Source organism: Podarcis tiliguerta (assembly GCF_965153285.1).
Source record: "Podarcis tiliguerta genome assembly, chromosome: 4".
NCBI classification, from domain to species: domain Eukaryota; kingdom Metazoa; phylum Chordata; class Lepidosauria; order Squamata; family Lacertidae; genus Podarcis; species Podarcis tiliguerta.
The window spans coordinates 1100495-1120494 of NC_139537.1; the positions used below are offsets into that span (position 1 = coordinate 1100495).

At 45.5% G+C, this 20000-nt stretch overlaps 3 protein-coding genes across 3 annotated transcripts in view; all 3 read left to right on the top strand.

The window, feature by feature from the left end:
- LOC310675549 (uncharacterized protein) overlaps window positions 1-20000 on the top strand; it is a 28226-nt gene that overhangs the window by 642 nt on the left and 7584 nt on the right. The window contains exons 2-5 of the mRNA XM_083436381.1: window positions 569-1059; window positions 1256-1337; window positions 1613-1695; window positions 2806-2932. Coding sequence (XP_083292507.1) covers window positions 658-1059; window positions 1256-1337; window positions 1613-1695; window positions 2806-2932 — 694 coding nt within the window. The 5' untranslated portion in view covers window positions 569-657. The remainder of the gene's footprint in view (window positions 1-568; window positions 1060-1255; window positions 1338-1612; window positions 1696-2805; window positions 2933-20000) is intronic.
- Window positions 8057-9453, top strand: LOC310676820 (uncharacterized protein; the record flags this gene model as incomplete). The annotated part of the gene is made up of 2 exons (XM_083438997.1): window positions 8057-8822; window positions 8908-9453. The coding sequence occupies one exon, from the start codon at window positions 8057-8059 to the stop codon at window positions 8792-8794; it is 738 nt and encodes a 245-aa protein (XP_083295123.1). The 3' UTR covers window positions 8795-8822; window positions 8908-9453.
- Window positions 14781-20000, top strand: part of LOC310675574 (uncharacterized protein) — a 34842-nt gene continuing 29622 nt past the window's right edge. The window contains exon 1 of the mRNA XM_083436451.1: window positions 14781-14878. The gene's annotated coding sequence lies outside the window, so the exon portion shown is untranslated. The remainder of the gene's footprint in view (window positions 14879-20000) is intronic.

Consider the following 20000-nt stretch of genomic DNA (forward strand, 5'->3'; position numbering starts at 1 on the left):
ATGGCTCTGTAGTGTTAAGCCATCTAAGAGAATAATAATGTCCAGATACATTCCTGGCCCTCAGAGCAAAGAAAAAAGGACCCCACCCCAGGAGTCTGTCTGGAGAGCGGCAGAGAGACCAAGTGCAAAAAAAGGAGACAGAAGCAGGGGAGTGGGGGGGGGGAGCAATTCCTGAGGACCCCCACTAGAGCCAAGAATCCATTTTCCACAAGATACAAATTATTCCCTTGTCAGTCAGTTCTGACTTCTTGCATTTACTCAAAGGCAGGAGCAACTAGACTGATTCACCTCAGAGAAATCCCTTCCGTTGCCTCCACATTTTGCACCGCAATCTTCCTTCTAGGAGGGCTAGAGGCTGCTTCCTCCTCCTCCTCCTCCTCCTCCTCCTCTTCTCCGTCTTCTTCTCCTCTCCACCTCCTCCTCCTCTGTCTTCTTCTTCAGAAGATATCTCATGGTTTGGTACAGTCCCACCCTGGTTCCTAGGAAGACTCATCCATGCTTGCTCAAGGAACATTTCTCTTCTTCGGACCTAAAAATTCTGTAACTAATCAATGTATTTGCTTTATAGGATTTGCTAGCACCTCATTAGCACAGGTAGAACTTTGCAGAAGACCAAAGGGTTCCTTCTCACCTCTTAGAGACTTCCTGAGAGCACAGATGGATGAACAAGACCCAGCTGGCCCTAGAGCAGGAAGAGGCCATGCCACCCAAACTAGGAGCAGTGGGGGATTCTGGGAAAATTCTGGGCAGAAGATCCTGGGTGAGGAGGACACCCTTCACTCAGAGGTGCAGAGCCAGCAGGTCAGAAGGTTCTGCTGCCAGGAGGACAAAGGACCCCGAGAGGTTTGCAGCCGACTCTACCACCTTGACCATCGGTGGCTGAAGCCAGAAAGGCACACGAAAGCTGAGATGCTGGACCTGGTGATCTTGGAGCAGTTCCTGGCTGTCCTTCCACCGGAGATGGAGAGCTGGGTGAGGGACTGTGGAGCAGAGACCAGTTCCCAGGCAGTGGCCCTGGCCGAAGGTTTCCTCCTGAGTCAGGCAGAGGAGAGAAAGCAGGTGAGAGAGACTTTCCTCTGGATACTCCCAAGGGGCTCCAAACAGGACAGAGAACATCCCATAATGGTCTGCTGATGGCCCATCCTTTTTCTGGGAAGGCATCCATGGGATGAGATCTCGTACCCTTCAAGTCTTTGTCATTCTCTTTCTAGTATTTCTCCCCATTCTCTGTATTGAATCCTTGTTTCTTTCTCAGGGAAAGGATCTCTTTGCAGAAATGGACCTGGATTCCTGTGAGGCAGAGAGGCCTCCGTTGGACACCAGAGAGAGGCCACTGGGTGAGGAGGAAGGTGGTTTTTCTCCATTTGGTCTCCATTTGGTTTCCCAACTAATCTGAGAATTCTTTTTTGTGGGGAGGGGACTGTTGGGGTCAAGGGTCCAGAGGAGGGGAGGTGTATTTTTATACAACCAACATATGAAATGGGCACAAATGTCTAACTGCACTTAGCAGGAAATGCTTTCTCAAAGGCCCATCTGTAGTTAGAGATCCCCTGTTACACCTGTGAGAGAAGCAGGCACTCCTGGCGTCCTGCTTACCTTTTTTCTCTTGCAGGTGGCAGAAGGATGCCGGCAAGACCTCCTGATCCGCCTTTTCATGGGGGCAGAAGGGAAGCAGCGGCTGTGGAACCAGATCAGGTCAGGGGAAGCTGCCTTGTGGGGACAGAGGCCGACGGATGGAGCAATGTCATGGACTGGTTTGGCACAGAGGAATGGTGGGAGGAAGCAGCTGGGGAACCAGGAAGGGAAGACGTCTCAGCCCAAGGAGTGGAGGTAGAAGAAGGATGGGCGGTCAGAGGGAGAAGAGGGAGAAGCCTGGGAAGAGGAGGTGTCAGACGCTGAAGGGATAACAGGGCTTAGTGAGCTGGGAGACTCTGTGGCAGAATGCAGTCCAGAAGAGGAAGGAGGCGAGTGGGAGGAGGGAAGTCGAGAGGCAGAGGTGAGTCAGGAGAAGGAGGAGCCACCGGGGGCTCCCTCTCCGTCTGCCAGAATTCATCCTCCCTGCTTGTCTCTCAGAGCCAAGAGAGGTCTAACAAGGAGGAGCAAAGGCAGGCTGCACATTGGCGCACTGTTCAATCGCTTGCCAGAAACCCCAGAGAGGAGGGGACTTGGAAAGCTGTGGGAAGCCAGGGGCCTTCACTCTCTTCAAACTTTGCACTATATAATCTCACTTTTCATATATCTCCACACTAAAGAAACTTCCACCTAGACAACTAGTCCATTAATTGATTGAGTGCAAACTGACAGATCCTCAGGGAATGAGCTGCTGTTCTCAAGAGGCCTGAAACTCAGCCAAGTCTGTGAATATCATGTTCTTGCTGATAAAGAGTTAACTCCAGCTGTAACTGTGGGACTTGTACTGTCACTATCTCTGTTTTCATTCCTTCTTGATCCCTTTTAATCTCTCAGTTCTCTTCTTTCTTTCTCTTAACTGTCTCCTCCAAAGCTTGGACTGGTTTTTCCAAACCATTAGTTTTACTGGATAGTGTTTTGATTTCTATTGTCAATTTGTCCAATTTTTTGGTGTTACAGTATGAGAAACACAAGGTGGAATACTACCTATTTGCACAAAGATGAATACCCATAATTAAAATGCAGAATAAAAGAATTCCATTAAAACATTAAAATGTGCAGCAAAGCAATCCTATTGAAATAACACCGCAATTTACAGGAAGGAAACAACAGAGCATTGTGTAGCAGATCATATTTCTGCTGTCTCAGAGGAGGACATTTCCCTTTTTCTTTCAGGGTCCAGTGTGCTTTGAAGACGTCTCTGTTTGTTTCACGGACGAGGAGTGGGCGTTGCTGGATCCTGACCAGAGAGCTTTGCATAAGGAGGTCATGGAGGAGAATCGTGGAATCGTGGCCTCTCTTGGTAAGACTCCTTGTGGGATCATAATATCTGTTTTTAAATTCAAAACAGCTCTCTGTGACGAACCTCATATATTTTCTTAGAATTCAACAGTGCCCCCTTAAAACGCCTGGGATTACAATATTCCCACAATAAACCTTGAACTGTGAATTATTCTTTTCACCGTGAATGTTCTTCCTCCAGTTGCAGCTGCTTAAACAATCATCAGGCTGGTCTGAATTGCCCAGGCAATTTTAAATGTAAACCTCTGAGTTGTTGGGGAAGTTGTAGTAGCTCCTGTCAGGTTTTCTGTTTTCGTTTTGCTCCTGTCAGTCTTTGGTTGACCAAAGAGAAGACTGACATTGGAAATGGAGGGGATGCCATGATGGAGCCAAAAAAAATCCATTAAGAGAAGAGCCAGGCTTATCGAATCACAGGTTCATCTAAGGATTTCAGTTGAGACTTCCAGTTTGCCGTAAAAATGACAATAGGGCGAGAGCCCAGTTCCTAGGAACTGACTTGGATCACCCCGGGGGGTCGGGGAAAAGCGAGAAGGTGAGCCCCCCAAAAGCTCAAAAGGGTTTCTTGAGCCCCAAAAGCATCCAGCAATGGTGGGTAGTATTTGCAGATGCCCTTGTAATAACTGTGGAAGACCCTAGGGAAGGTATTGGCAACCTAAGACCCATGGGCCACAAGCGGCCCACAAGGGTTGTTTAACCATTCCACGAGCCGCCCCAAAACCGAGCCACCCACTTGGCGAGTCCCCACACGCTGTGCTAAAGCGGCGCAGTGTGGCGTGGGTACTTGCTTCCACTGCGCCGGAAATCGTGTCTGCACCCACGGAGGGATCTCTGCTGGATTGAACTGCCCAGGCAAGGCAAATCTTGCTGACCCCTGCCCTGGGGTTAGTACATTGAGGGTCTTAAATTGGATTTATGAGTCTGCGCAAATAGCAGGTTTCAAATTGAACAAGGGTAAAATGAATATGTTGGTGAAAAATATGCTGGAACAACATAAAAACGAATTAAACCAATTATGGAACTGACAATAAATAAAAAGGTCAAATATTTAGGAGTTTCATTAACAAAATCTATAAAACTCTTTAAGGATAACTATACAACTACCTAGAGAGAAATAAAGACAAACTTAGAGTTTTGGGGAATGATATCTGTGATAAAAATGAATGTAGTGCCTAGAATTTTATTTTTATTCCAAACAATTTCAGTGGTTAGCGGAACAGGACATTTCAAAGAATGGCAGAAAGATATTTCAAGATTTATCTGGCAAGAGGAGAAGCCAAGAATGAAATGTAAGTCGTTAATAGATTCCAAAGACAGAGGTGGCTTCTCCCTACCAGGTTTAAAATTGTATTATGAGGCGTCCAGTATTTGCTGGCTACAGGAGTGGAATATTTTTTAAAAACCAACCCCAGATCTTTTAGCTATGGAAGGACATGATGATAGATTTGGTTGGCATGCATATCTATTGTATGAGAAAGTGAAGGTACACAGAGGATTCCTGAAACATGTGGTAAGAAAGTCAATAAATGAGGTATGGGAGATATATAAAACTTTTTTAGAAGAGAAAACGCCGTGGTGGATCTCCCTGCTAGAAGTGATATCATGAAGAAACTAAATATGAGAAAGAATTGGGTAACATATAGGGAGTTATTAATGGAAGTGGAGCAGCAATTACAATTTAAAAGTTTGAAGATATGAGAGACCTTCTAACAGATTGGTTACAGTATCACCAATTAAATGAGGTTTTTAAAATAGATAAGAGAAAGGGTTTTGCAAATGAAATATTGATGTTTGAGAAGGAATTGTTGGAAAACAATGTAAAACTACTTTCACAAATTTTCCAAAAAATTTTTTTTAAATGCCATTTTGCTGAATAAAAAAATCCTCTTAATACTGCCTTACTGGTGTCCCAAACTATTTTGATGTCCATTCCTTTATTTAGGTTGAGTTCAAAAAAATATTTTAGCGTCAGTTTGGCCTTTTGCAGGATCTTATCGATTAATAGATTCTCATTTAGTCTCCATCTCATTGGTCGTTTTCCCTCTTTCTTTAACCAAACTGAGACCGCATTATGATCCAAAATAGTTTTAGGTTTTATTTCAGCTTTTCTAACTCTCAATGTTAATTCCTTAGTTATCCAAATGGCATTTATCCTTCCCGCTGAGTTCTTGGGTCTGAAATATGGGTATATTCTCTTTTAGTTGGGTGTTTTGTTCTTCATGCATTGTAAATGGTTAAAGCTTCTGTTATTCAAAACAAGAGAAGTAGTTTTGATGGTTTGTTTTCTGTTTTTCTCTTTGTTCTATCCAATTCTGGGACACAGACACTCCATTTAAATCACCTAGGAGAATTATCTTTTCTCCCACATATTCTGCTGTTGTTTCCTCAAGTAAATGGTGAAATTCACTTTTTTAAAATTTGGGGTGTAGATACCAATAATTATGAATTTTTCTCCTTGGGCCAAAATCTCGATAATGACTATCCTTCCTTCTGGATCTTTAAATAACAGCATAAGCTGTTGTTTAGCATAAATCACTATGCCCCCTTTTTTGTTTTTTATCTGAGAAAACAAAATCTAGACCTAGTTTCTTATTAGAGAGAACTCTCCTGTGCTTCTGTATGACATGAGTTTCTTGCAAACATATCAAATCTAGTTTTTGCTTATTTAAAGCATGCTCCATCTTAATTCTTTTTGCCTTGTCATTTAGTCCATTCACGTTCCATATTAGAATTTTTAAATCCATTGGGAGCTTGAAGGCTGTTCGTCCAGAGGCAAGCAGCAGCCATCCGGAAGTCCCATAACTCCATGTAAATTAGCAAAAATGTATGGAACAGGTTTTAACATTTGCTAGAAATGTAAAGAGAAAGAAGGCAACTTTTATCATATGTAGTGGAATTGTAAAATAATGAAAGTGTTCTGGGAAATGATATATAATGAACTAAAAAACAGTTTAAAATGGCATTTGTTAAAAAACCCAGAATCTTTATTATTAGGAATTATAGGTGCAGAAAAACCGAAGGTGCAGAAAAAACATTTTATGTATGCAATGAAAGCCATGTGAATGATTGTGGCCCAGAGATGGTAATATGATAAGGTCCCTACAAGAGAGGAATAACAAACTAAATGGATGGACTATACTGAGATACAAGAATGACTGGGAAAATCTGAAACCACGAAGACCAAGACTTCATTAAAGAATGGGGGAAATTCACATTGTATTTGGAAAAACACTGTAAACAATTGAAATCTTTACAAGGACTTAAATGACACTGGTAATGTAACAAGGACTTGAGATACTATGGAAAAATGAAATAATACAGAAAGATAAAATATGCAGAAGAAAAGGATAAATATGTAACCCAGGGAGGGGTGGTGAGAAGTCCAAGGGTTCAAGAGAATCCTGTATTTCTTATTATTTCTATTTGATTGTCTATGTAAACATTTAATTGAAAATCCAATTTAAAAAATAATTATATAAAGGATGTCAGTTGATCCCTGCTAATATTTGCATCCAACCCTGTAGTAAAAACCATTCATCTAACCCATATGTTGTTCTTCTATTACCAATGTTAACAAGTATTCTTCATGAATTGTGGGCTCTTTTTCTCCAATAGGCACTAATCAATTTCTCTCTTCATTGCAGAGGAACTGGAAATCAAGACCAAGGGTGACCAGGACATAATCCCCACAATGGAGAAGCCTTATAAATATCTTGAAAGTGGAAAAAGTTTCCATTCCACTTCAGATCAAAGAAATCCCACTGGGAAGAAACCCTATCAGTGCATGGAATGTGGAAAGAGCTTCAATCATAGCTCCCATCTCACTTCCCATCAAATAATTCATACAGGGCAGAAACCGTATCAGTGTGTGGAATGTGGAAAGAGCTTCAGTGCGAGCTCCTCTCTGAGTTCCCATCAGAGAATTCATACAGGAGAGAAACCCTATAAATGTGCGGAATGTGGAAAGAGCTTTCGTAAGAGCCACCATCTCACTTCTCATCAAAGAATCCATACAGGGGAAAAACCCTATCAGTGTGTGGAATGTGGAAAGAGCTTCAGTATGAGCTCGAATCTCACTTCCCATCAAATAATTCATACAGGGGAGAAACCATATCAGTGCGTAGATTGTGGGAAGAGCTTCAGTCACAACTCGTCTTTCACTTCCCATCAAAGAATTCATACAGGGGAGAAACCCTATCAGTGCGTGGAATGTGGAAAGAACTTCAGAAGGAGCTCCCACCTCACTGACCATCAAATAATTCATACAGGGGAGAAACCCTTTCAGTGCATGGAATGTGGAAAGAGCTTCTGTCGGAGCACCGATCTCAGTTCCCATCAAAGAATCCATACAGGGGATAAACCATACAATTGCTTGGAATGTGGAAAGAGCTTCAGTCACAATTCCTCTCTTACTTCCCATCAAAGAATTCATATGGGGAAGAAGCCCTATCAGTGCGTGGAATGTGGAAAGAGATTCTGTCGGAGCACCGATCTCACTTCCCATCAAAAAATTCATACAGGGGAGAAACCCTATCAGTGCGTGGAATGTGGAAAGAGATTCTGTCGGAGCACCGATCTCTCTTTCCATCAAAGAATTCATACAGGGGAGAAACCCTATCAGTGTGTGGAATGTGGGAAAAACTTCAGTACAAGCTCCAATCTCACTTCCCATCAAAGAATTCATACAGGGGAGAAACCCTATCAGTGTGTGGAATGTGTAAAGAGCTTTAGTACGAGCTCCGATCTCACTAAGCATCAGAGAATTCATACAGGGGATAAACCCTATCAGTGTGGGGAATGTGGAAAGAGCTTCAGTCACAACTCCTCTCTCACTTCCCATCAAAGAATTCATACAGGGGAGAAACCATATAATTGCTTGGAATGTGGAAAAAGCTTCAGTAAGAGCTCCAATCTCATGACCCATCTGAGAATTCATACAGGGGAGAAACCATATCAGTGTGTGGAATGTGGAAAGAGCTTCAGGAAGAGCTCTGACCTCACTTCCCATCAAAGAATTCATACAGGGGAGAAATCCTATAATTGTGTAGAATGTGGAAGGAACTTCAGTACAAGCTCCTATCTCGCTAAGCATCAGAGAATTCACAGAGGGGCAAAATCCTAGCAGTGCATGGAATTCTGTCGGAGCACCGATCTCAGTTCCCATCAAAGAATCCATACAGGGGATAAACCATACAATTGCTTGGAATGTGGAAAGAGCTTCAGTCACAATTCCTCTCTTACTTCCCATCAAAGAATTCATACGGGGAAGAAACCCTATCAGTGCGTGGAATGTGGAAAGAGATTCTGTCAGGACTCCTCTCTCACTTCCCATCAAAGAATTCATACAGGGGAGAAACCCTATCAGTGTGTGGAATGTGGAAGAAACTTCAGTACAAGCTCCAATCTCACTTCCCATCAAAGAATTCATACAGGGGAGAAACCCTATCAGTGTGTGGAATGCGTAAAGAGCTTTAGTATGAGCTCCGATCTCACTAAGCATCAGAGAATTCATACAGGGGATAAACCCTATCAGTGTGGGGAATGTGGAAAGAGCTTCAGTCACAACTCCTCTCTCACTTCCCATCAAAGAATTCATACAGGGGAGAAACCATATAATTGCTTGGAATGTGGAAAAAGCTTCAGTAAGAGCTCCAATCTCATGACCCATCAAAGAATTCATACAGGGGAGAAACCATATCAGTGTGTGGAATGTGGAAAGAGCTTCAGGAAGAGCTCTGACCTCACTTCCCAACAAAGAATTCATACAGGGGAGAAATCCTATAATTGTGTGGAATGTGGAAGGAACTTCAGTACAAGCTCCTATCTCGCTAAGCATCAGAGAATTCACAGAGGGGCAAAATCCTAGCAGTGCATGGAATGCGGAAAGAGATTCTGTCGGAGCACCGATCTCAGTTCCCATCAAAGAATCCATACAGGGGATAAACCATACAATTGCTTGGAATGCGGAAAGAGCTTCAGTCACAGCCACAATGTCACTTCCCATCAAAGAATTCATATGGGAGAAACCATAGAATTGCTTCAGCTATAGCTCGTCTCTCAGTTCTCATGAAAGAATTCATGCAAAGGGCAGATAAAAACATTCATGATACAGCTTTAGGCTTCATGGGAAAACACACCTCTTTACCCAACCCTTTGGCTGATTGACATCAAATGGCCTTTTGAAATGTGGTGTGTTGGGGGGGGGTTACGGTTTTTTAATTTTTTGTTTTGTTTTTTATATTGTGATTTAATTTTGAAACTGCCCTGAGGGTATAGGGCATAGGAGGCAACACTTAAAGGCTGAGAGGTCTTTGTTTCTGCCTAAAATATTTGAGGGGCCACCCCCCCAGTTGATAGGCATTGCCATTCAAATGGTGTGCATACACCACACCATGTGATTGATTATGCAAGGCGGGACTTACCTCTCCCCCAGTATTTTATTCAAGTTGGCACCCCTGGTATAGGGTGGTATAGAAATTAAATAAATGCAATAATAAAATAACATCATCTTGGTCGTCTTCATTTGCACATGTTCCAGCTTGTCAGTATCCTTCTTATTTATTACCATTTTTAAAATTGATGTGTCCTTCATCTGAAGATTTCACAATATAAACATACAGGATGAAAGCATGGCTTTCTCAAAAACAAGTCAAGCCAGAGAAATCTCTCCTCCCCTTTTTTTTGGATGGAGTTACAAACTTTGTTGATCAGGGGACAGCTGTGGAAATAGTGCATCTTGATTTCAGTAAAGCTTTGAATAAGGATGAATAAGCCCATGTTTATTCAATACATAAATTGTTAAGAATCCACCCAGCACTCATGAGAAAAGGTGGTGTAATATTTTAGAATAATCAAATGAACTTGTAACACATGGCAAGAATAAAGTGTGTAATTTCATCAGGACAAGTTATTTGTTGTTTAATGTTGTAACTATCTTCTGTACCATGAAAATAAATAAAAACAACTTTTTCAAAAAAGGAGGTGGGGAGCCATTAATCTGCTTGCATGTGTTGAGTGTTATTTGGACACTGTAAAAAGGTAAAGGTACCCCTGCCCGTACGGGCCAGTCGTGTCCGACTCTAGGGTTGTGCGCCCATCTCACTTAAGAGGCTGGGGGCCAGCGCTGTCCGGAGACACTTCCGGGTCACGTGGCCAGCGTGACGAAGCTGCTCTGGTGAGCCAGCACCAGCGCAGCACACTGAAACGCCGTTTACCTTCCCGCTAGTAAGCGGTCCCTATTTATCTACTTGCACATGAAGTGCTTTCGAACTGCTAGGTGGGCAGGAGCTGGGACCGAAGATGGGAGCTCACCCCGCCACAGGGATTCGAACTGCCGACCATACGATCGGCAAGTCCTAGGCACACACAGCGCCACCCGTGTCCCTATTTAGACACTGTAACACCCAGTAATTTCACATTATCTATGTGTTTATGTGTGTTGAACACACATAATTGCAGGTAAGACTGAATAAAACACCTCCTAGGAAATTCCCTTTTACTGCTTCTGTATTGTTTCAAATGTGACTTCCTTTACAGACAAGAACAAATCATATTTATTGATGAAAAATCATACCATCATCAGCTCAATAATCTCAACCCCAACAAACCAGTAGGTAGAAATGATGATAATGAAAAGGAAGATGGGAGATGAGAGCTGGAGGCTGCCAAGGCAAGGACAGGCTGCCAACAGGTCAGGTAGCCTTGGAAGCGTTGTCCACAGATGGTGAGGAAGAGCCAGTCCAAGCTCTCAGTCCTTGATCTCAGTGTTGGGAACACCTCAAAGAAGAGCGGAAGGGGAAGGGGAAATATAAGAGATGCTGGCGTTGCCTTCTCAAAATTTATCTTCTGTACTATGACAATAAATAAAAACAGTGTTGTCCACAGACGGTGAGGAAGAGCCCTTAGTCCTTCTGAAAGCTTGGCAGATGTGGAGTATTTCCTCACACATTGCCATGACTGAAAAAACAATCTTAAAAAATTAAAATGGTATTACAGTGCTAAGAACGCAATTCCTGTAGTATTTGGCATCTTAGCGGGCCCAGTGCCACTCTGCCAACTGTCTCACTCCCAGCTAACTAATCTGGAAAGCTGCCCTGTCATCTCTGCAAGGACTTCAGTGTCCCTTGAATTAGCAATTCACCATTTCTGGAAGTGGAAATGATATACCTTTGTATATTAGCATAAAAAAACATGCATGAGAAAGTATTACTCATTTATGATGATAATATGGTTTATCGGCTGTGCTGAGGACTGCAGGGCCTGCTCCCTTCTGGCCTAGAGGGTGGGGCCCAGGCCCTCACCCTCCCAGCTACAAAAGGACTCCTGCTGCAGTGCCTAGAGGGTGGGGCTGGATTCATTGGAACAAACTCTTGGGGAATTGCAGGTGGGGGGGTGTTCTACTATTGCTTCCCTGTTTCAAGTGTCTAATGTGTTTTAAAATGTTCTTAAGCAGTCTATGGCATTTTTAGTTTTTTCTTCTCCCCCCCCCTTTTGCTTTGTTGAGGATGGGATGGACATCTGGTTGGGGGTTAATTTAAGTATAATTGTTGTTGCTGTTTTGTTTTTGCTTTTTATTGTTTTATTAGCTGTTGTATAGTTTGTGTTTTGTTTTAAGGTCTGTCTGGGAGTGGGCCCCAGCTGGGGCAGTTTCCACAGGGGGGGATGCACTGGATCATCCGATCTTAGTGATCTCAGTGACCACGGGTAGGAGGAGGAGTTACACTAAGGCCAGACTGCGTTCATTACCAAGGAAGCAGATTTAGTTGCTGTTTGAGGACTATCCCTGCCTCTGGGTCTGGTCTTGACTGGATGGATCCTGGAATCAGCAAGGGAGATCCACATGACCTGAAGGTGTGATAGCTGATAGGTCAATGATTCATAAGACCACGGCCATCCATGACTTGATCGTGGATGGAGGACTTGACCTGGCATGTGTAACAGAGACTTGGTTGGATGAAGCAGATGGGCCTGTCCTTGCCGCTGCTTGTCCACCAGGTTTCTCTTACGCACAGCATGGTCATGTGAGCACGGAGGGGTGGGGTTCCAGTGATTTTTAGGAAGCCATTAGCTTGCACCAGGCATCCTATTGGGAAGACCAAGTTCTCTGAGTGCATGTTCCAAGGATTCCCTGCCCAAGCTGCTTCAGGTCATGGTGGATGTACTCCTGAAGACACCTACTTTTTTTTACATCCATGCCGACACGACCTTACAAGGGGCCGCTCGAGACTTGGTGGAAAGCATGGCCTCCATGGGGCTGTCCCTGAATAAGTTTGGCACAAATCATAGTCATGGACATGCCTTAGACCTGGTGTTCACCTCTGTGGATGTTGGTGATCTGACGCTAAGTAAAAGCAAAACAAAAGAAGTGCCATGGTCAGATCACTTCCTGGTGCAACTGGACTTCTCCGCGACCCTGCCCCTCTGCAGGGAGGTGGGACCGATTTGGATAGCCCTCCCCCACCACTTAATACATCCAAATGGTTTCCAGAGAATGGTAGGGGATGCTTTATCCCATGATGACCTTTCAGCTGATTCCCTGGCAGCCCGCTGGAATCCGGTCTTAACCAAGGCTATCAACTGTCTGGCTCTGAAGTGCCCTCTCCGATTGCATGGAGCCCAGACAGCCCCGTGGTTTCCCTGGAGCTGAGCACAATGAAACAATTGCTGAGATGGTTAGAGCACCGGTGGTGGAAAACTCATTTTGAATTGTACCAGACACGGGTTAGAGCTCAACGTCAAGCCTACTAAGTGGAGATAGTGACGGCAAAGCGAACTTTCTTCACCGCCTCTATTGCATCTGCAGAAAACAGCAGGAGGAGACTCTTTCAGGTGGTTCGCAATTCAACAGAACCACCTTTGCCATCGGAGCCTGGTAAAGACCCCAAGATCTCCTGCAATGATCTTGCAAAGTTTTTTGCAGATAAAGTCACTCAGACTCGGAAAGAGGTAGATTACACCGTGGGAGCAGGGCCGGGGCGGGAGAGTGCTAGAGCGCTGTCTGGTCAAGTTGTATGGAATGAATTCCAATATGTTACCTCCAGGGATGTGGCCAGGCTGCTTGGATGAGTGAAACCAACCACCTGTCTCATTGATCTTTGCCCATCCTGGCTCATAAAAGTGAGCTGGGAAGGGCTGGGCGATGGGCTCCGCGGGGCAGTATATGCTTCCCTCTGTGAGGGAGCCTTCCCAGACCCGCTGAAAGAGGCGGTCATTAAACCGCTTCTTTAAAAAAACGTCTTAAACGCAACCAATATGGACAGTCTCAGATCTTCTATTCTTGGGCATGCTGATTGAGCGGGTGGTTGCTGAACAACTACAAGCATGTCTGGACAATGCAGACCATTTGGATCCCTTCCAATCAGGATTCAGTTCTCATCATGGGACTCAAACTGCCTTGGTCATGCTGGCTGATGATCTCCAACAGGCTAGGGACAAAGGGGAAAGCTGTTTCCTAGTTCTGCTGGATGTCTCAGCGGCCTTTGATACTATCGACCGTAACATCCCTCTGAGAGGGGCTGGGAGCTGGGGGCACTGTTATACAGTGTTTCCGCTCCTTCCTCCTGAGCCGTGTCCCAAATGTGGTGTTGGGGGCTGAGTGTTCAGACCCCTGGGCACTCACTTTTGGGGTGCCTCAGGGTTCCGCCCTCAAGACCACATAACACCACTTGAAAGACCTACATTGGCTCCCAGGACATTTCAGAACACAATTCAAAGTGTTGGTGCTGACCTTTAATGCCCTAAACTGCCTTGGCCCAGAATACCTGAAGGAGTGTCTCCACCCCACCCCTCATGGTTCAGTCCGGACACTGAGGTCCAGTACTGAGGGCCTTCTGGCAGTTCCACACTGTGAGAAGCCAAGTTACAGGGAACCAGGCAGAGGGCCTTCTCGGTAGTGGCACCCATGCTGTGGAACACCCTCCCATCAGATGTTAAAGAGATATTTGACTTTTAGAAGACATCTGAAGGCAGCCCTGTTTAGGGAAGTTTTTAATGACTGATGTTTTAATGTATTTTTAATATTCCGTTGTAAACTGACCAGAGTGCCTGGGGAAACTTAGCCAGATGGGTGGGGTATTAATAATAAATTATTATTATTATCATCATAATTTATTATGAGCTTCGCTTGGTTCCTCCTTGGCAGCCAGTGCAATGGTTTCAGCAGGGCTAGAACTCAGGATCCGCTGCCTTGAGAGACATCTAAGAGCAGTTGGGCAGGGGAAAGGTCTCCCTTGGGAGATGGTGGACTCTCCTTCCTTGGAGGTTTCTAAGCAGAGATCGGACGGCCATCTGCCATGGATGCTTTAGCTGAGATTCCTGCCTTGCTGGGGGTGGGACTGGATGACCCTGGGATCAGGGCCGTATCTAGCGGGGGGCAAGGAAGTCCCCCACCAGGGGCATAGGCGCCCCCCTCCCCGCAAAATCGGCTTTAAAACGGTGCCATGAATATGTCAATCTATGGGTGTGGGGGGGGCTGTCCCCCCAGGAGAAGCTGGTCCAGCCGGGAGGGAAAGTGGAGGGGGGAGGGAGCGGGGGGGGGGGAGGCAGTTGCAGAGGCTCCACACTCCGCCCCAGTTGCTCCCCGTCCCTGGACCTCCACTCCCCCCCCCCTTTCTGCGCTGCAGAGATGGATTAGAGAGACCCTTCGAGGGGACTCGGCCCTGCAAGGGTTAAAGGGAACCGAGCTGCATTCCTAGAGAGGCCAGGAAAGCAAGGGGGGCTGGTCCTCCAGAGCCAAGGCCCCTCCCTCCCCAGTCCCTTCCTGCTTCGGTGTCTCTCCCGGGATCTGGTGAGTCTCCTCTCTCTCTGGGATCTGGTGAGTCTCCTCTCTCTCCCGGGATCTGGTGAGTCTCCTCTGTCTCTCTGGGATCTGGTGAGTCTCCTCTCTCTCTGGGATCTGGTGAGTCTCCTCTCTCTCTGGGATCTGGTGAGTCTCCTCTCTCTCTGGGATCTGGTGGGGGTCCCAGGGCTGCAGCAGGGGAGGGGGCCGGGGGGGCCTGATCTGCTCCTGCAGGGGGGGGGGACCCCAAGTCAGGGGGGAGAGGGTCCTGCCAGGGAGGGGCCAGGTCTGCCACGCTCTCCTTCCTGCAGAGCAGAGGATCCCAAACTCATTTGACCCTCCGCCCCCCCACGCTTCAGAAAAACAATGACTCCCACGACATCTCCTTCTTTAAACACAGGAGTCCCGGGGACTTTAACTCTCTGTGACGTCTCTCAGCATCACTGCACAACAAATGGACTAGCCCCCCCCCAAAAAAAAGGTGGGAAAGAGAGTGGCAAGCCAGCGCAGCACACGGAAACACCGTTTACCTTCCAGCTAGTAAGCGGTCCCTATTTATCTACTTGCACCCGGGGTGCTTTCGAACTGCTAAGTTGGCAGGCGCTGGGACCAAGCAACGGGAGCGCACTCCGCCGCGGGGATTCGAACCGCCAACCTGACAGTCGGTAAGTCCAAGGCTCTGAGCTTTTACCCACAGTGCCACTAGGCTGATTAATCACCCACAAATCCCTTCCGTTGCCTCCACATTTTGCATTGCAATATTCTAGGAGGACTAGATGCTGCTTTCTCTTTCTCCTTCTCTTTTTAAAGAAGATATCTCATGGTTTGGGCTGTGGTGCCATCCAGCCTTGGTTCCTAGCAAGACACATACATGCTTCGTTACAGATTCTGTTGTTTCTTCTGACCTACAAATTCTGTAACAGAACAATGTATTTGCTTTTTAGGATTTGCTAGAGCTTCTCATTAAGACGGACAGAACTTGGGAGAAGACCGAAGGGTTCCTTCCGATCTCTCAGAGGCTTCCTGAGAGCACAGATGGATGAGCAAGACCCAGCTGGCCCTGGAGCAGGAAGAGGCCATGCCATCAAAACTGGGAGCAGTGGGGGGTTCTGGGAAACCTCTGTGCAGAAGATCCTGGGTGAGGAGGACACCCTCCGCTCAGAGGTGCAGATCCAGCAGTGGAGGCAGTTCTGCTGCCAGGAGGCCAAAGGACCCCGAGAGGTTTGCAGCCGACTCTACCACCTTGACCATCGGTGGCTGAAGCCAGAAAGGCACACGAAAGCTGAGATGCTGGACCTGGTGATCTTGGAGCAGTTCCTGTCTGTCCTTCCTCCGGAGATGGAGAGCTGGGTGAGGGACTGTGGAGCAGAGACCAGTTCCCAGGCGGTGGCCCTGGCCGAAGGTTTCCTCCTGAGTCAGGAAGAGGACAGAAAGCAAGTGAGAGAGAGTTTGCCCTGGATACTCCCAAGGGGCTCCAAACAGGATGAAGAACATCCCATAATGCTTTAGTGATGACCCATCCTTTTTCGGGGAATGAGATCTAACAGACTTAAAGTTTCTGTCTTTGTCTTTCTCTTTCTCATATTTCTCACCATTCATTCTCTCTTTTGAATCCTTGTTGCTCTTTCAGGGAAAGGCTCTCTTTGCAGAAATGGACCTGGATTCCTGTGAGGCAGAGAGGCCTCCGTTGGACTCCAGAGAGAGGCCACTGGGTAAGGAGAAAGGTGGTTTTTCTCCGTTTGGTCTCATTCTATTGGTTTTCCAACTCATCTGAGGGTTCTTTTCATCTTGTTTTGGGGGGGAGACAGTTGGGAACAAGGGTGCAGAGGAAGGGAGAAGTATTTCTGCACAACTAACATATGAAATGGGCACAAACGTCCAAATGTTCTTAGCAGGTGTGGCTACCTTTGAAGGTGACCCAGAAACTGCAATTAATCCAGAATGCGGCAGCTAGATTGGTGACTGGGAGTGGCCGCTGGGACCACATAACACCGGTTCTGAGAGATCTGCATTGGCTCCCAGTACGTTTCTGAGCACAATTCAAAGTGTTGGTGTTGACCTTTAAAGCCCTAAATGGCCTCGGCCCAGTATACCTGAAGGAGAGTCTCCACCCCCATCGTTCTGCCTGGACGCTGAGGTCCAGCACCGAGGCACTTCTGGCGGTTCCCTCATTGCGAGAAGTGAAGTTACAGGGAACCAGACAGAGGACCTTCTCAGTAGTGGCAGCCACCCTGTGGAACACCCTCCCTTCAGATGTGAAGGAAATAAGCAGCTATCTTCTCTTTAAAAGACATCTGAAGGCAGCCCTGTTCAGGGCAGTTTTTAATATTTAACGCTGTACTGTTTTTAACACTTGATTGGGACCGCCCAGAGTAGCTGGGGAGACTCAGCCAGATTGGCAGGGTATAAATAATAAATTCTTCTTCTTCTTCTTCTTCTTCTTCTTCTTCTTCTTCTTCTTCTTCTTCTTCTTCTAGGCCCATCTGTAGTTAGAGATGCCCTATTTCACCTGTGAGAGAAGCAGGCACTCCTGGCATCCTGCTTACCTTTTTTCTCTTGCAGGAGACAGAATGATGCCGGCAAGACCTCCTGGTCCGCCTTTTCATGGGAGCAGAAGGGAAGCAGCAGCTGTGGAAGCAGATCAGGTCAGGGGAAGCTGCCTTGTGGGGACAGAGGCCGAGGGATGGAGCAATGGAGGAGCAAAGGCAGGCTGCACAGTGGTGCACTATTTGATCCCTTTTCAGAAACCCCAGAGAGGAGGGGGGTTAGAAAGCTGTTGGGAGTCGTGGGGGCCTTCACTCTCAGCAACTGCTTTTGTGGAGGAAGAGGCTCAGGGAATGAGCTGCTGTTCTCATTAGGCCTGAAACTCAGCCGTCTGTGAATATCGTGTTCTTGCTGATAAAGAGTTAACTCCAGCTGTGAACTGTGGGATTTCCTGCCCATATAACTCATACCAGTCTTCTGAATGTTACCTGCAGGATTCATTTGCAGTTACAGTGGTGCCCCGCAAGACGAATGCCTCGCAAGATGGAAAACCCGCTAGACGAAAGGGTTTTTCGTTTTTCAATGCGCTTCGCAGGACGAATTTCCCTATGGGCTTGCTTCGCAAGACGAAAATGTCTTGCGAGTCTTGAGATTTTTTTCCGCTCCCCATCCCCTTTTTCTAAGCCGCTAAACCGCTAATAGCCTTTTAGCAGCTAATCCGCTAAGCCTTTAATAGCCGCTAATAGCCGCTAAACGGCTAATAGCGCTAATCCGCTAAGCCGCTAATAGGGTTGCTTCGCAAGACGAAAAAACCGCTAGACGAAGAGACTCGCGGAACGAATTAATTTTGTCTTGGGAGGCACCACTGTACTGCTTTATTTCTACATTGACCATGGACTGCTAAAATAGGCTTCTACGCTTTGGAGAAACCATAACCAGCAGTGGCCACGATTCCCCTCGCCAGCCCCATCAACTGCCCTCCCCTCCTCCCCTTGACGTTCCCTCCCCAGAACAGTGCATGGGGAGAGTAGAGGGGGCAATAAAATAAATGCCTAATAAAAGAATTCCTTTGTTAAAAGAAGCTTCCGTTATTAAAATAGGAAGCAAAAGAATCACTTTAAAAAACCACAGCCATTAGCAGGAAGGAAACAACAGAGCATTGTGTAGCAGGTCATATTTCTGCTGTCTCAGAGGAGGACATTTCCCTTTTTCTTTTAGGGTCCAGTGTGCTTTGAAGATGTCGCTGTTCGTTTCACGGACGAGGAGTGGGCGTTGCTGGATCCTGACCAGAGAGCTCTGCATAAGGACGTCATGGAGGAGAATCGTGGGATCGTGGCCTCTCTCAGTAAGGCTCCCTGTGGGATTGTCCTGTCTGCCTGGAAATTCAAAACATACCTTTATGTGACCAACCTCATATCTTTTCACAGCGCCCCCTACAACACCTGTGAACCTAACACCCCCACAGTAAACCATAAATAACATTTCCCCCCCGTGGAAAGTCTTTGTCCAGTTCTGCCTCCTTCTACCACAGTTGGGCTGGTCTGAACTGCCCAGGCATCTTAAATGTCAGCTTCAGAATTGTTAGGAAAGATAAGCAGCTTCTGTCAGGTTTCCTGTTTTTGTTTTCTTGGGTTGACCAAAGAGACGCCTGACATTGGCGATGGAGGGGATGCCATGACTGGGCCAAACAAAATCCATCCCAGAGAAGAGCCAGACTGACTGAATCTCAGGTAGTAGTAGCAGTGATGATAATAATAGTAATAGTAGTAATTTTTATTTATCCCCTGCCCATCTGACTGGGCTGCCGCAGCCACTCTGGGCAGCTTCCAACACATATAAAAACATGAACAATAACAATCTGATCCAATATGAAAAGTACAATAACTTTAAAAAGAACAACTTATATCAAACACAGCAACATTCAACTATCCATCAGAATCTAATAATAAAGATGTTGGTTAATGACAAACCACAAAGGTAATGAACATACACCCAGGTCTCTTCAGTTCTTCCTCTACTACAAATTTATTTATTTATTTCATTTCTATACTGCCCTATACTCGAAGGTCTCAGGGCAGTTCATATAAATTATCAAATACATAAAATCAGAACAAAAACAACAACCCGATTAACCCTCCCCCAAAAAAGAGCCATTATAATTTTTTTGCAAAAAATTTGTTCGTTTTTACAATATCAACGACAAAAACACAAAACAAACAAAACATAACAAACATAAATCATAACCTTATTGAAAATAACGGTTATTTACTTTGTACAACGACTTCCTTGTTTCCCCTTAGTTGAATTTCATTGCATATCCTTATAACAGTTTTCCAAATCCCAATTTTGATACCCTTTAAATTAAACATTAACATCTTTAAATCTTCTCCTTCTTGTACTAAACATATTATTTTATCAGTTAACATAAATACAATCCTAAGCCCATTAAGTATCTGGAAGCTATTTCCAGTTAGTTTAGCTTAACAAATTTAGCTAAATAATCATTAAATTTCTTCCATTCTTCGTGGTGTTCCTCCTCCTTCTGGTCGCGGACTCTTCTGGTTAGATCGGCTAGCTCCAAAAAATCCATCATCTTCATCTGCCATTCTTCTACTGTTGGTAATTCTTGAGTTTTCCACTTTCTAGCTAACAAAATACGAGTCGCAGTTGTGGCATACAAACATAGTTTAACATCTTTCTTGGGCAATTCCAAACCTGTTATTCCAAGAAGAAAGGCCTCTGGTTGTATATTTCAACATTTTTTTCAATTCATTATAAATCTTTTCCCAGAAGTCTTTCACCTTGGGGCAGG